The sequence below is a fragment of the Actinia tenebrosa genome, unplaced genomic scaffold (assembly GCF_029948245.1).
Source record: "Actinia tenebrosa isolate PJP-AT-01 unplaced genomic scaffold, QUT_ActTen_1.0 PGA_scaffold4__44_contigs__length_22323623, whole genome shotgun sequence".
Taxonomy (NCBI): Eukaryota; Metazoa; Cnidaria; class Anthozoa; order Actiniaria; family Actiniidae; genus Actinia; species Actinia tenebrosa.
The window spans coordinates 15,975,754-15,990,438 of record NW_028292581.1 but is presented as its reverse complement, the minus strand read 5'-3'; the positions used below and the strand labels follow the sequence as shown (position 1 = coordinate 15,990,438).

General features: G+C 38.7%; 1 protein-coding gene across 2 annotated transcripts; it reads right to left on the bottom strand.

Moving 5' to 3' along the window:
* Positions 1–64: 64 nt before the first annotated feature.
* On the bottom strand, positions 65–13,660 carry LOC116298181 (uncharacterized). Of its 2 annotated transcripts, none has more exons than XM_031706560.2 (20): positions 13,453–13,660; positions 10,566–10,630; positions 10,274–10,386; positions 9,588–9,656; positions 8,753–8,893; positions 8,257–8,288; positions 7,680–7,774; positions 7,390–7,507; positions 7,071–7,174; positions 6,693–6,855; positions 6,251–6,398; positions 6,016–6,102; positions 5,566–5,730; positions 4,945–5,116; positions 4,278–4,402; positions 3,614–3,742; positions 2,921–3,061; positions 2,617–2,695; positions 2,225–2,330; positions 65–1,764 (listed from the first exon to the last, which is right to left on the bottom strand). In XM_031706560.2, the coding sequence occupies exons 1-20, from the start codon at positions 13,521–13,523 to the stop codon at positions 1,647–1,649; spliced, it is 2,241 nt and encodes a 746-aa protein (XP_031562420.1). In that variant the 5' UTR covers positions 13,524–13,660; the 3' UTR covers positions 65–1,646. The 2 variants fall into 2 exon arrangements, with proteins under 2 accessions (XP_031562420.1, XP_031562421.1); XM_031706561.2 differs by having other exon boundaries at positions 65–1,750; positions 13,453–13,659.
* Between the last annotated feature and the right edge of the window lie 1,025 nt (positions 13,661–14,685).

The window sequence follows — 14,685 nt, the reverse complement described above, 5'->3', positions numbered from 1 at the left end:
TCATCGAATGAAAGTTTTCACTTTCAAAATGTTCATACATGAACTATAATAAGGAAACTGAGTATTCCATTTTTCATTATTTATTTGTGCGTAACTGGAAATTACATTAAGTAGCTTTCAAATTAAAACTACATTTTTGCACGTTTGGTTTTCGCAACGTTACGAAATTATACTCGGTCGAGAAAAATTTCCCCCTTACGAAACTCCGAAATTGCGAAATCACTCCTCGCGAGAATTTCATATTAGCAAGGTCACTGGCATAAAGGAGCAATTACACGGAGCAATTTTCCATTGGAAAAAATTGCCCATACATTTGTAAACTGCGTGACAAAACATCCTAAAAGACCCGTGAATCTTCTGTTCTTTCGCTAACTAGTAGTTAGCGTGTTTTGGAGGCTACAAAACCTAAGAAACCATGAGAGGCGAATGTATAGGCCAACAGATAGTATGAGCTTATAAAATCAGCAAAAATACGGTTCTAAATTTTAACAAATTCCGATGAATTATATACCAAAATGTTCAGGAAAGCCCGGGGTTTTCAAATCCACTTCTGTTTTTTTTGAAAGGTTCTGTTTTATGACCAAATGTTAACAGATTTTTTCTGATGCTGCAACTTGTCTCGCAACGGCGTTGCGACACAAGTTGCAAGAGTGATCACACAGTGCAACGGAGACGCAATCGTTGCCAAAAGTAGAAACGAATCCTACTTTTCGCAACGATTGCTGCAACTTGTCTCGCAACATTTTAAAAATTGTGCTGTATATTACACGCTGCAATACACCATGCAACTTGTGTCGCGACGCCATTGCACCACAAGTTACAGAGAATTTTTGGGTAGTGAAGTCGACTTCGAAGAACAAGCTAGATTATTCAGCTCATAAAATCAAGTGCTGTTTAAGGACGTTCATGGGCATTGTTCGCGCGCATCCTTTCTGCGAATGAGTTTAGTGAGCAAGCGCCCATCGCTTAAAACATTGGAATGACGTCATTCCAATGTTTTAAGCAAAATGCTATAGGAACATCTTTAATCTCTTATAGCTCTAAAACGAAGTCGGGCACCCCCCACCCTCCCTTTTTATTTTGTTTTTTTTTATAAGTACTCGGTAATTCCTAACTTTAGAGAAATTTTTTTTTAAATCTGACGCGATGGGATCAAATCTAAATTACATATTTTGTGCATAATTGGAATAGAATTTCACGTGACGCAAAGTTAAGTCAAGTCCATACTTATAGCACAATAACACTCTATATTTCTAATTTTTAACACAAATTTCAAATGCTAACTAGTTATTTGGTTATTTTCTAGTCTTCTGTGAAAAATGGTGACATTCAATTGATTTTTTTCAATACAAAATTTGACTATTTTTTGAATTTTTTTTGTTCGCGTGTTTTTACCGTAAAAATGGTGAACTTCCACGTATTCTGATGGCTAAACGAAATCGAGGACCCCATTTTTTATTTGCTTATTTTACTTCTAGTATGTTGTTCTTTGATATACAAATTTTTTTAAAAATCCGACGATGGGATCTTTTGCTCGTGAACGTCCTTAAGAAACTGTTTAAAATAACTGTGTCTGGAATGGAACGAATATATAAAGCTGCAAAGATGCACGGCAAGAATTCTAAATTCACCTATTGCAGACCAAATTATTGACGGGTCCAAATCATGGCAATGCTGGAGTGACACCTGTCACATGAACGAAGCCCTTCATTCTTGCTGTCATTTATTACCTTCGATATTACTTTTTTTTCTAATAGATAGAAACTGAAAGAGTAATTTGAGTAACAAATTATCTATTCGGCGGGAAATGGTTAGATAGTAGTTGATTTGTTGGTTGGTGGAATGGGTGGGTTGGTGGGTTGGTGGAATGTTGGTGGGTTGGTGGGTTGGTGGGTTGGTGGGTTGGTGGGTTGGTGGGTTGGTGGGTTGGTGGATTGGTGGGTTGGTGGGTTGATGGGTTGGAGAGTTGGAGAGTTGGTGGGTTGATGGGTTGATGGGTTGATGGGTTGGGTTGATGGGTTGATGGGTTGATGGGTTGATGGGTTGATGGGTTGATGGGTTGATGGGTTGATGGGTTGATGGGTTGATGGGTTGATGGGTTGATGGGTTGATGGGTTGATGGGTTGATGGGTTGATGGGTTGATGGGTTGATGGGTTGATGGGTTGATGGGTTGGAGTTGGAGAGTTGGTGGGTTGGTTTAAAACAAAACAAAAACATACATACCTATTTCCAAAAAAACATGCAACCTTTTCGCTGTCGCAGTTCTGGCTTGTTTCTATGACGACCAATCCCTGAGGATTGACAATTTCACGCATGCGCGCAAGCCATGCTGGAAATAAAAATAGCCATATTTTTATCATATTATAAGGAATTTCATCTTATGTTAAGTGTTTATTTTATTTTTAACATAAAAAAAGTTTTGTTGCATTTGCAAGGTTTCGATATTCTGTGAACTCCGGCCTTTCAACAGCATGTTGGGAAATTCGTTTTTAGCTGCCGCCAGTCAGGAACACGCTGATTATTTTTGATTGACGGCATCGAAAAACTAAATTTCAGCGTGCAGCTTATAAGTACCGAGTTCGCAGAATATGGAAAACCGCAGTAAATTTCCATACCTTCAGGACAGGATAGGCGGTCAAGACCTCTAAAGGTAACACAATCAAACTTGTTTATCTCGTTTGGAAGCCATGTAAGCTGAATTAAAACGATGGGAAGATTGTGAACAATAGATAAGGGGATTAACAAATGACAAACAAACAGAAAGGCGATGGGAAAAGAAGGAAGGAAGGAAGGAAGGAAGAAGGAAGGAAGGAAGGAAGGAAGGAAGGAAGGAAGGAAGGAAGGAAGGAAGGAAGGACATAATAGAGAGAAGGGTAGATTTTCTTGTCTTGAGCAAAAATGACCGTCATATTTACTGACCTGCTTGAATGTAACTCTCTCTGCATTAGCACCTTCAAGAATTTCAACCAACATACCAGAACTTCCCAAACCCATTCCTTTTCTTTTCTGCAGGTTCTGAGCAGCGTTAATAAGGCGACCACTGTAATCAATCCCCAAAACCTGTTTCGAAATAGAGTATATATATATATATAAGCGGCAAATTTTCCCAAAGACGTTTTTTTGCAGTAATTAACTTCTAAATTCCAATTGGACTTCAGTGGATGAACAGCCACTTTGTGGATAAATGCCACTGTTAAATTTCATTTACTTTTTTACATTTATATTATTTAATATATACCTCTTTTTAGACGCCGCTGGACAATTCCCAAAGGATGTGGATAGCAGCTTAATAGAGGTTACGAGATGTGCTGGTATATACCGGTACTCTATATATGGTATGATCAATCCCATAAATTTGAATTGTGCGGAAAAGCATTTTGAACATTTTCGAAGAAGAAAAGAAAAGAAAAAAAAGACAAGTAAAAAAAGAAAAACTTTGGAAAATCGAGGAAGGATAAGGGGACGATGCTAACTCGTGGGTCTGCCTCGCAGACAACAGACACAGGGAAATACGACACTCGGCAATGTTTGATATGATAGACAAAAGGTACGAAGCGATTAGAGTAAATCATATTAATCGGGCAACTAGGTTTTAATCAAAATTGTCCATACTTCATCAAAGTGTTTAGATAACTCGAAGGCTTGTCGTCCTACAGAACACAGAAGATTTAAGGCCGACCCTGTTGCACAGTTACATTGACTAACGTACTCTAAACACAGATCTGTAAACGGGTCAATCGACTGCGGAGAAAAAAAAGAGAAGCCCGCGGTAAGATGAGAATTTCAATCTTAGTAAGGAGGGCTCGGTCTCTTTATCTTGGGTGTAACGTTTTCCCTTTTCAGACCATGTTTGTCATTCTCTTGAATATAAGATTCTTTGCTTGAGTTGTATCCATATTTATATGTCTTCTCATGCACAACCATTAAAAAAAGAAATGATATTCTAGGGAATGACACGTGGTCTGAATTGAGAAAACATTACGACGAAGTGCTGAGTTGGAAGAGCTTAAGAATTTGAGGGGGAAATCATACGTCTTGAGGGCAAAGATTGTTTTATGTGTTGTTCTCTCCCTTGCCGGTCACGCGAGGTTTTGTTTTCGGATTATCTGGTTTTCCTCCCTCCGTAAAAATCAACCTGTCAGTTGTGTTGTGTGTTGCAAATAATGAATGTAGTGGTAGTATGTGTGTGGAGCGAGCCTCACGGAACGAAAAAGGCCAAAAGTCGTATCAATGGGAGATAACTATCCCCCTCCCCCACACCTATCTTGTCTTGTACCTCATCTCCATACTGTTTGGCCAGTTCTTCTTGGAGAAATTCGTTTGTGTCGTTGACGTATTGTTTGTTGGTGCTTGGGTACCGGGCCTCTCCGTCTTCTATTCCTGGGATCTGAACACGATTTCCTACGAAAAAGTAGGGAGATGTACCATAGGCTCCAGAGCTTCTATTTCGCTTTCTGTGGTTTGTATCGTCTTCCGTCAGAACAGCAAACACCAGAGCGAGAATAAATAACCTCTGGACTCCAGGGTTAAGAAGATGGGACATCCATCCATATGTTCTCGACCAATCGACCAACTATCCCTCCAACCGACCATCCATCCCTCCAACTGACCATTCATTTCTCCATCTGACCATCCATCCCTCCAACTGAGCATCCATCCTTCCTACTGACCATCCATCCCTCCATCTGACCATCCATCCCTCCAACTGAGCATCCATCCCTCCAACTGACCATCCATCCCTCCAACCGACCATCCATCCCTCCAACCGATTATCCATATTTCTAACCAGCCATTTTTCCAACTATCCATCCATCCAATCACCCACCAACCAACCAACCAACAAACCAAACAACCAATCAACCAACAAAATAACCAACCAAGCACCCACTCATAACCGCATGCATACAATCGCATTTTTCTCAAGTATAATCTTTATAACTTACCCTCCACACCTACTCCAGGAATGTACACGCTTGTGCTAACAAGACGAACAGGAGGAGGGGTGGAGTTGACAGATCGCACAACACGAAAACCGAGATGCTGGAAAAAGTGTGGACGGAAAGCATAACGAGCAAAGCGAGACGCTTCGTCTCCGGTCGACGCCCATGAACCACCCTGAGGATAAAGAACAGATATCATTGTCTAAAACAGAACATTTATGTCGAAACATTATACTGTTGTTAGATCCGGTAATCCAACTATATATAAATCCGCATACCCCAGATCAACCAATAACAGTACTTAAGGCGCGTCTAAGTCGTACCACCTGGCATCTTTAGTATTATTATTGTCGCAGTCGCCTCTATATTCAGTTGACTTTTGCAAATAATTCATTCATTCTTAAGCGTGTTCAACCCATACAAATGAGTCGACTTTAATCAAACTTTGCAGTGGCATTTACAGAATAGACCCCTTGCAGTCCGTCAGAATGCAGCTTAATTTGAAGGACATAATAATAGGTTTCCAATTCTCATGAGATTTAAATTATTTTACTTCGTCCTCCAAATTGAGCTGCTTTGACGTTACATCAAGGGATCTATAAAATCTACTAGCATTGAACTTACCAATATCACGAAGTGCTTTCCATCAAATGTTGGAGTAGAGAAGTCATCATAAAGATAGTGTGTTTCAAAACCAGGCAGGCCGTTGAATTGGTCCTCCGTCCAGCACCACACGTTGCCGAACGCGTCATGGAAGCCTGTTTCACTGGCTGGGAACATGTTGACCGGCTGAAATAGATAAAACAAAATGGATGAATGAGTGGATGGATTAGAAGAAAGGGTGCACGGACGGACGGACGGACTGACGGACAAAGCGATGGACAGACCGATGGACGGACGGACTGAACAAACGACGGACGGATAGAAAGAAAAAAATGGATTGATGGATGGACAGACTGACTCTGACAGACGGATAGACGCACAAGAACATGAATAAAAGAATGAATGCTTAAATAGATTTATTCAAAAACAACTGAATGGTTGGCAAAAAGAAATAATTTTGATCATTCTCACCGTTGATGATGCATATTTCATGTTGATATTAGCTTTAAAATCTATCTGGTATAATGGGTCGCTAGCAGTTCCCATGCAAACAGGTTTCTGCAAAAGGTAAGCACAGATTTTGATGATGCTATCATACACAACATATTAAACAAGGCTCATATTACAAAACAGTACGGTACCCGTGGTCTTCTTATGGCATGGTGCTCACACATATGGCTCATTATATTACAACATAGTACGGTACCTGTGGTCCTCTTATGGCATGGTGCTCTGCCTCGGTAAGTAATCTGTACTCAGGTCCTTTCCAGGCACAATAAGCTTTTGCTTCAAAGTAGTTCACTTCTGCTGGCCAGTCTAGAGGCGTGTCAATCACGTCAAATATAGCACGGTATCTGGAAGAACCAAACTTTGTTCTCTAGTGTCTATTGAAACACAACTTGACACACAATAGACGTAACGTACCATACTTGTAATGTTTTCCCATTTCAGACGACGTGTCATTCCCTAGAGTAACATTTCTTTGTTTAACGGTTGCCCATGAGAAGACACATGAATATGGACACAACTCAAACAAAGAATCTCATTCTCAAGAAAATTACACGTGGTCTGAAATGGGAAAACATAACACCAAAGGTAAAGAGGTACATCCTACACTGGTGTGGCATATACCACGTATAGATTCTTACTTGTACTGTAAGTGGTATTCATTCCCATTGATGTCATTGTCACTGGTTGCTAGGCAACAATGTGAATAATCAGCAAGGTCATTTCCGCATCCGCTCTTGCAGGCCTGGTTACATACCCAGAAGCTTGGGTGCTTGGCTTTGCGGAACGAGCGCCATTTCCAACCTGATTTAAAAATAGAAACCAATCAAAATACGTGCCTTGTTATCGAAGCGAGACGAACGTTGAGGTTGGAATGGTAAAAACCTTTTTTAACACTTTGGACAATTAGTCACGTCTAAATCATTGCAAGCTCACCGTTCGTCTCGCTTCGATGCAAAGGCACGGCTACCTTTCAAGATGGCGCAGTTAACTGTGAAGGGGCGAACAATTCAGCTTACCTTCGTCCGACCAGTAGGTTTTGTTTTCGTATCCACCAGCCTCGACAAACTCCAGAAACTCACGATTTGTAACAAGGTATTTGCTGGCTTCGAACTCGGGTACCCTGTGGTGCATATAACAAATGTTTAGTTACTCAGACTCCTCTCGTCCAAATGCTTACAAAAGAGAGAGGGACTGGGAGAATTAGTAATCAATTCTTGATTTATTCAAAATGGCGTCTGATCAGACTTGGATGAGAAGATGATTGGTCAAACACGCTACGTCACTTGTCTTCCAATAATGTTCTGATCCAAATATGGTATGTTACCATGGCAATACCTTACGGTCCATTCTCCATACTCATTGTCCCATCCATACGAGGGAAAGTCACGTGGTTTTCCTACTGTAACTGTGCAGTTTTGCACCTTTAGCATCGAGGTTTTGGTAACAGGTGGATCTAGAAAAATAAAATGAATACAAACACGTTAACAAATATTATGACCGTATCTTCTCGGTGTACACGATGTCGGTGTACACGTTATTGAATATTTTGAAAATGTAGTGATATGTACGCGTGCGCAAAAGCATTTCTCACGTTTCGTTTTGAAGGCAGTTTTATACTTTTTTACCTGCTGTTAGCGGTCCATATTCCCAGTTATCTGGCCTGCCAACATATTCAATCGGCAACTGACGAATCAGGACTGAAGATGTCTCGAAATGAATCCTGGTCGACAGAAAGTAATTTAGCAGGTCAGTTTATCATATTACAAAATGGAATCACGTGGTTAGATGATATGTGATCACGTGACCACAATATCAGACTCAGAAAAAACAACTTCAGTGACTGAAAGACGAACAACTTTGGCCAATAAAAAACTTACAAATTCCAATGAAATTCTGACAAAGACCAAACAAGGAAGCATGGGTAATGTGTCGTCTCTCGCCAATGCGTCCCGGGCTCGATTCACGGGTTCGCATCGTATGTGAATAGCCCGAAAAAAAGTATCCAAGTTTTTGTTGGTTGACTCTTGTGCTTCAAGGGTTTTTCTCCGGGTTCTCCGGTTTTCTTCCCTCCTTAAAAATCAACTTCTAAATTCTAATTCAAAATCTTCGGACTTTCACTTAGTATAGAGCTTAGGGCACTGTTGTAATTAATTAGATATTATTAAACATGGTTTCATAGGAAATCTTGTAAGAATATCTTACCTTTCATGTTCCATTCCCATGAAAAGAGACCACTAAAATACAAATAAATATTAATAATAAACTACTTAGTGGTTATAGAAGCAGATCGATTGTTTCAGGAACATCTCCAGATAGGGTCCTTACCCGGGGAATGTCCCTAGTGACAGGGACGTCCATTGGTTTAGTATTCAGTGAACATCACCAGATAGGGTCCTTACCCAGGGACTGTCCCTAGTGATAGGGACGTCCATTGGTTTAGTATTCAGTGAACATCACCAGATAGGGTCCTTACCCAGGGACTGTCCTTAGTGACAGGGACGTCCATTGGTTTAGTATTCAATGGACATCACCCGATAGGGTCCTTACCCAACAGGGACTGTCTTGAGTGGCAGGGACGTCCATTGGTTTAGTATTCAGTGAACATCACCAGATAGGGTCCTTACCCAGGGACTGTCCCTAGTGACAGGGACGTCCATTGGTTTAGTATTCAATGAACACCACCAGATAGGGTCCTTACCCAGGGACTGTCTTGAGTGACAGGGACGTCCATTGGTTTAGTGTCGATAAGCTTCAGGATGGTCTTCTTTACATCATCTCTGTATTTCTGTACTTCACTGACAGATGGCCAAACGAATTTTCCACCCATACGGAAATTTTCCTTTGAATTAATAAAAGGTTTGAAGGTTTAAAACACGAGAGCCAAAAATGCCTCTCTACATTAGAGGGAAATAAAGAAAAGAAAAGTAGAAAGGGACTCTTACAAAGAAAGAAAGGGAAGGAAGGAAGGAAAGAAGGAAGAAAGGAAAGAAGGAAGGAAGGAAGGAAGGAAGAAAGGAAGGAAGGAAGGAAGGAAGAAAGTAATTAAGGAGGAAAAAAGAAAAAAAAATCAGAAAAAAGATAATTAATTAATTAAAGAAATAGAAAACGCGCGCGCGTGCTGTGTGCAGTTATAAAGCACGCGGGGGCTGGCAGATCACAAGAGAAGTGTTAGGAGAAGCACAACGCGTAGCGGAGTGCTTCTCGACACTTCTCGAGTGTTCTGCCAATCCCCAAGTGCTTTATAACTGCACACAGCACAGCAAGCAAGTTTTTTATTTCTTTTATAAAATACAAATTACAGGAATGACGAAATTGAAAGTGCGCGTGCGTGCTGTGTGCTCTCATAAAGCACGCACATCCAACCAATCAGAACGCGAGATTCATAACAGTTATTTTATAAACTTGGTTAGAGCATGGCACCAGAATCCAACCAAACAAAACCCGAACCAAAACAACTAACCCGCGACCAACAATGGAAATCACACGGTCGTCGTTCATACTGTAAAAGTAAAAAATAAATACCATGGCCTTACCGTGTCATCCCAGGACATCTCATCGACTCCCGTTTCAAAAAGAGATTCGTACTCGAAAGTAACTCGTTCCTTGTAAAAAAGATGCAAAGAAAATGAATCAATAGACCTCTTTACCTTGGGCGAAATGTGTCCCCATTTCAGACCACGTGTCACTCATTCTTTGTTTGAATTATATCCATATTCATGTGTCTTCTCATGCACAACCGTTAAACAAAGAAATGATACTCTAGGGAATAACACGTGGTCTGAAATGGGAAAACATTACGCCCAAGGTAAAGAGGTCTATATTGGGCCATGAACATTTTGAAGGTTTGGCGCGAAAAATGAGGGCTATCCTATCCTATCCTGCGGAAATTTTTGAAATTTTTGTACCGAAACAAAAGAAAAACCTTTGTGCGTGCGTGCCTTTCAGCATGTTTTCTGAGAAATTATAAGAATTCGTTTGTTTGTTTTTTTCGGAGTGTACAAAACTATATTCGTGAGTATACGTTTGTGAGACCAAGATACTGTATCGAAAAAGACAAGATGAGAGAAATAGCCTTAAGTTCCAATCATTGACTTTATGTTTTGGCATTTTGAAGTCCATTTTTCGACTTCAGGCCGCAGCAGAAGACTAATAGCATGCAGACTAATTTGCATACTGACTTAGAGCATGCGCAGACGTTGTTCACTTGTGGCTTTAGTACCTCTATCAAACCCGCTAGCATTAGCTTGTTAATGTAGACCGCAGCTGTGTGCCCGTAGTAAAATATCAGCGGTAGTCGTAGTGCATCCGGGTATTTGAAATAAGCAATCTCATCTGAAAAAAATGATCATAAATTAAAGTGAGGCTCAGTGAGGCTTGATGGAAGCCGAGGACAGAATAAGTAATAAAGCTTAAAATATGCAAGATGCATCACTCAAATCAAATGGAAATATTTTCTATTTATTTATTCACTTATATATGCAATTAATACAGCGGATTTCTTTCTGAGGTACCTTTGATTCCACGAAACAAGTTTTCATAGAGGTCGTAGGTGTTCTCGAAGTAGCTCCTGACATCACTGAGGAATAACAATAACATGGTATGCAAAAAAATATAAATATTTGGTTAACGATGTAGTTAACTATTGAGGCATTGCACCATCACGTAATGGTAGCCATAACAGAAGGCACAACAATGGAGCCTCTTACCCATGCGAAACTGAATTTTTTCTCATCTAAATCAGATTAGATCAGATTCAAGGTCCGTGCAGGATTAGGAATTGTGTTAACAATGTCAATTGATTCAATTCATTCTAACATTCTTGCAGTCAAAGGACATGAAGCGTGCCCATCTAGAATGCCTTATTCAATTCATTATTCGATTTTTGACATCATTCTTCGTTTTCTAATATTCCGTAATTATTTTCAAAAATCAAATAAAATCTCGAAATCTGATTGCATTGGCCTGTCACAGGCTTCAGGGAATTCTTTGCTTTTTGACATGAGAAATATTTTTGAACAAATATAAACCACTCAATGACACTCAAATACCCATGTTTGCGTTCTGTTTTGCTGTGTTTATAATCTTTACATCAATAGCGCAGCGCAACCGTGACGTCATAAAAACGAAGACAAAGGCGAAATTCCGACAAACTTACAAGTTTACTTTCAGCAGATAATTTTCACAGCCGATCGCAGTTGATCTTAGTTGACATGGGTTAGTATTGTAACTTTAAGTAAAAATAATAAAATCGGTTCGTATAATCCTCGTAGCGGTTAAACAGAATGCAATGTTTGTCCGAATCTTTAAGCTATTTTTAGAATCAATGCGCTGCGCTATTAACATGGAATTTTGTCCTTTTCAGCACCTTTTTCATCAATTCATTTGATCAAATAAACTTTCAAGCGAGTAAAAAAGTCTAAGTAAACAGTTAGAGCGTCAATTTGAATACAGCGTTAGCGTAACGTTTGTTTTCTTTAAAACTGGCTATTTTATGTCGCAATCGTAATAAGGTCACAAGTTCGCATTCCTAACATTAATCACCAACTGCATAATGGTTAATTCTCGATATTTAAGTCTTTTTAACCATTTGAGATTTCAAAAAATAACGGGATTGTCTATATTTTATCGACAAGCAATATAGAAATGTGGTATTGTGTCATAGATATTTTGATTTATTTGAAGTTATTGTAAGAGACATGATTTATTTTTGTAAATCTGCATAATCGCTGGCCCGTTAAAATGAGACACTCGACCCAATAAATGATTTCGAATCTTTATTGAAGAATTTCAACAAAATCTATTGTCTTTAAGATCATCAGCTCAAACATATTAACGTTTTTTCTATCAGTTACAAACTTGTACAAATGCTGAAAAGTAATCCAATCAAATTTCCAAGTTTGGATTTAAATTAGATTTCATTCTCGGAATGATTGGAACGACCAAAAATCTTTTTATGAATTGAATATTAATGCAGTCTGGCTGGGCACGCTTCATGTCCTTCGACTGTAAAATGTTCCTTCATGTTGGGAAGTCACACGGCATGGAAGAACTCTACATTCTCTTTTCACGGTTCGTAAGTTAAAGCTCGGTATATTAAACCAAGAGCAACACCTTAATGAACGCCCTTACCCTCAACTATGCATGCTTCAGCGATAAAGTAGTAACACATGAATGCATCAAGGGCGGATCCAGGGGGGGGGGGGCAAACAAGGGCGGATCCAGGGGGGGCAAAGCGGGTGTGAAGCCCCCTTCCGCAGGAAAACAAAAAACAAAACAAAAAACAAAACTAAAGAATTAGTTCCTTTTATATTCCTTTGCCCACTCTTTTCAAAAGAACGGTTGAACTTCGAATTGATTACGATCTCGAATCGCCACGGTACTTGAAATTTGGTTTCAAAATACAATCTTATACTTGCTTGGAATTAAAAAGAAAAAGAAGCAAAATTTGAAGCAATGTGGATGACAGTACAGAACGAGTAGTAGATGAAGATAATCTTTTGGAGTCCAAATCAATAAATATGTTTACGCTAATTCCAAAGTCGGCAAAGATTTCAAGTCTCGATTCTTATAAAATTAAAGCTATAAATGATGAAACGATCTCAAAAGTTGGTGGGGAATTTGACCAAATTTTTTCCAAAAAGTCAAATGTCCGTGGAGTTGCCGGGGGTGGAGGGGATGGGAACCTTTGGTATTGACTCATACATGAGGATAACACAGATATATAGAAGAATATAATTTTTCGAAATATATAATAATAATGGTACAAAGGTATTTTTCTGCGTCTAATTAGGTATTTGTCGATGTATACTACAACCTTTCTGCAATCGAGCACGTATATGGCGTGTGTATATCTTCCTAAGCTTAAACTCTTATTAACTTCGTTTGTGTGTTTTTCCTTTTGAACCTCGATAGGAACGCAAGAGCCGGTTTCGCTGTAATTTGACACAAATAAATTAAGTTATATTGTCTATTATTCGATTTCTATACAATACGTTACGTAAGGCTATAAGCACACTCCCTTTGTTTTAATCTAATCAAACTTCAACGTCGGTTTTAGTCAAAAAATATTTAAAAACTATAGAAATTTTTTATCATGTCTCTAGCTGCAATGAACCATAGTTAACTATGAAGGAAAATAATCACAGTCGGTGAGAGGATTTCTTTAAAACTTTCCTGGCTTACTTATTCATCATAAAATAAAAAACCATTACATAATTTTTAGTAAATTATATCACGAATTTAGTCGCTGTATGAAGTATATCGTAGCAACTCTATTTTCTTTTCGCCAGAAAGGATTTACCCCCTCACAGGAGGTTTAAACTGCCCAGAGCTATTTAGTACGAGACGAAATTGGAAGACTGATTACTGCAAAGTCTGATTACCATTCGACACACTTACCTCATTGTAGCTATTGACAAGCAGGCAAGATCACAAGGAATAGACGAAAGCACCTGAAAAGGCGATGTCATATTGAACTGTTACAGCAAAATGCGACAAATGAGGTCGACCAAGAATTTACAGTTCAAGCTGTTTACTGCGAATGCCTTGCTTAAGAAGCTGACTACCTTACTTCCAAAATGACCTAATATATATAATAGGTTAATGATGCATGTAATACAAGGATTGGGCAACGACTTGACTCAAGGTGATAATTAAGTGCTACGCACCTAACCGTGGCCACCCAACTTATTATTTTTTTAACCAATGCCGTTGAATCCTTTCCCGCCAAGTGTCTCAATCAATTAAAAGACGTTTTACTAAATTGTCCAGTGTTAGCCAGCAAAGGGACCACAAAAAAGTATCACCTCATCTCTTTTTTTTTTTTTTTTTTTTTTTGTAATGAAGAGTACTAAATAATTGTTTACAATATTTGCAGTCATGCTGAGCGAGTTAAATGGCAAATGCACAAATTCTCGCTGTCTGATTGGCTAACGTTTGGTCGTAGGGTCAAGGGTCCAGGGTAATATGTCTGTATTTATCTTTTTATTTAAATAAAAATCGTTTTCTTTAACATTCTAGATATTGTAGTCGAAATTTCAATAAACTGCTGTCATATGATAGGCAACAAAACAAACTTTTAGATTACACAATTTATGGTGGCCGACTACTTTGGTAAATAACAAACAAAAAAATTGAAAATTGAAACTCGCTTAACCTGAAATTCATAAATGCTGATTTCGGAAATGCAAAGAAAAATGGGGTGTCCCGAACTTGGTTTTGAGATAATCACTCCGGAATGACATGCGTTTGTACAATCTTCGAAGGAAAATTCCAAAAATCAAGCTCTGTTCAAAAAAAAAAAAAATGAAATGAAATTAAATAAAATTTAAAAAAAACAAAAACAAAAAAACACGTAACATACGCTGTATTTATAAAATACGGATAAAAGTTGTTTTGATATAAACTATTGTAGACAATGGAAAAACGCTTCTTTTTTTTTTGTTCAGTTTCTACGGTGTGCGAGTTATCGTAAAAATTGAGCACAAAACAAACAGAACGACTTTTTTTTTATTGTTCTAATAAACAGAATTGTTTAAAACTTTGAAAAATAACGGGATTACCATTTATTCCGGAAAATAACAAAAAAAGTATATAGAGTCCCGTGCAAAATTTGGGGTTTTGCCCTCTTGA

What these genes read in the sequence shown, in the direction of transcription:
- LOC116298181 (XM_031706560.2), bottom strand. Translation starts at nt 13,523, where the DNA reads ATGACATCGCCTTTTCAGGTGCTTTCGTCTATTCCTTGTGATCTTGCC. An exon ending in CCGCCTATCCTGTCCTGAAG is followed by an intron (nt 2,331 to 2,616) that starts GTATGGAAATTT and finishes TTTTATTTCCAG; the next exon opens with CATGGCTTGCGCGCATGCGT. An exon ending in GCATGTTTTTTTGGAAATAG is followed by an intron (nt 1,765 to 2,224) that starts GTATGTATGTTT and finishes TTACTCTTTCAG; the next exon opens with TTTCTATCTATTAGAAAAAA.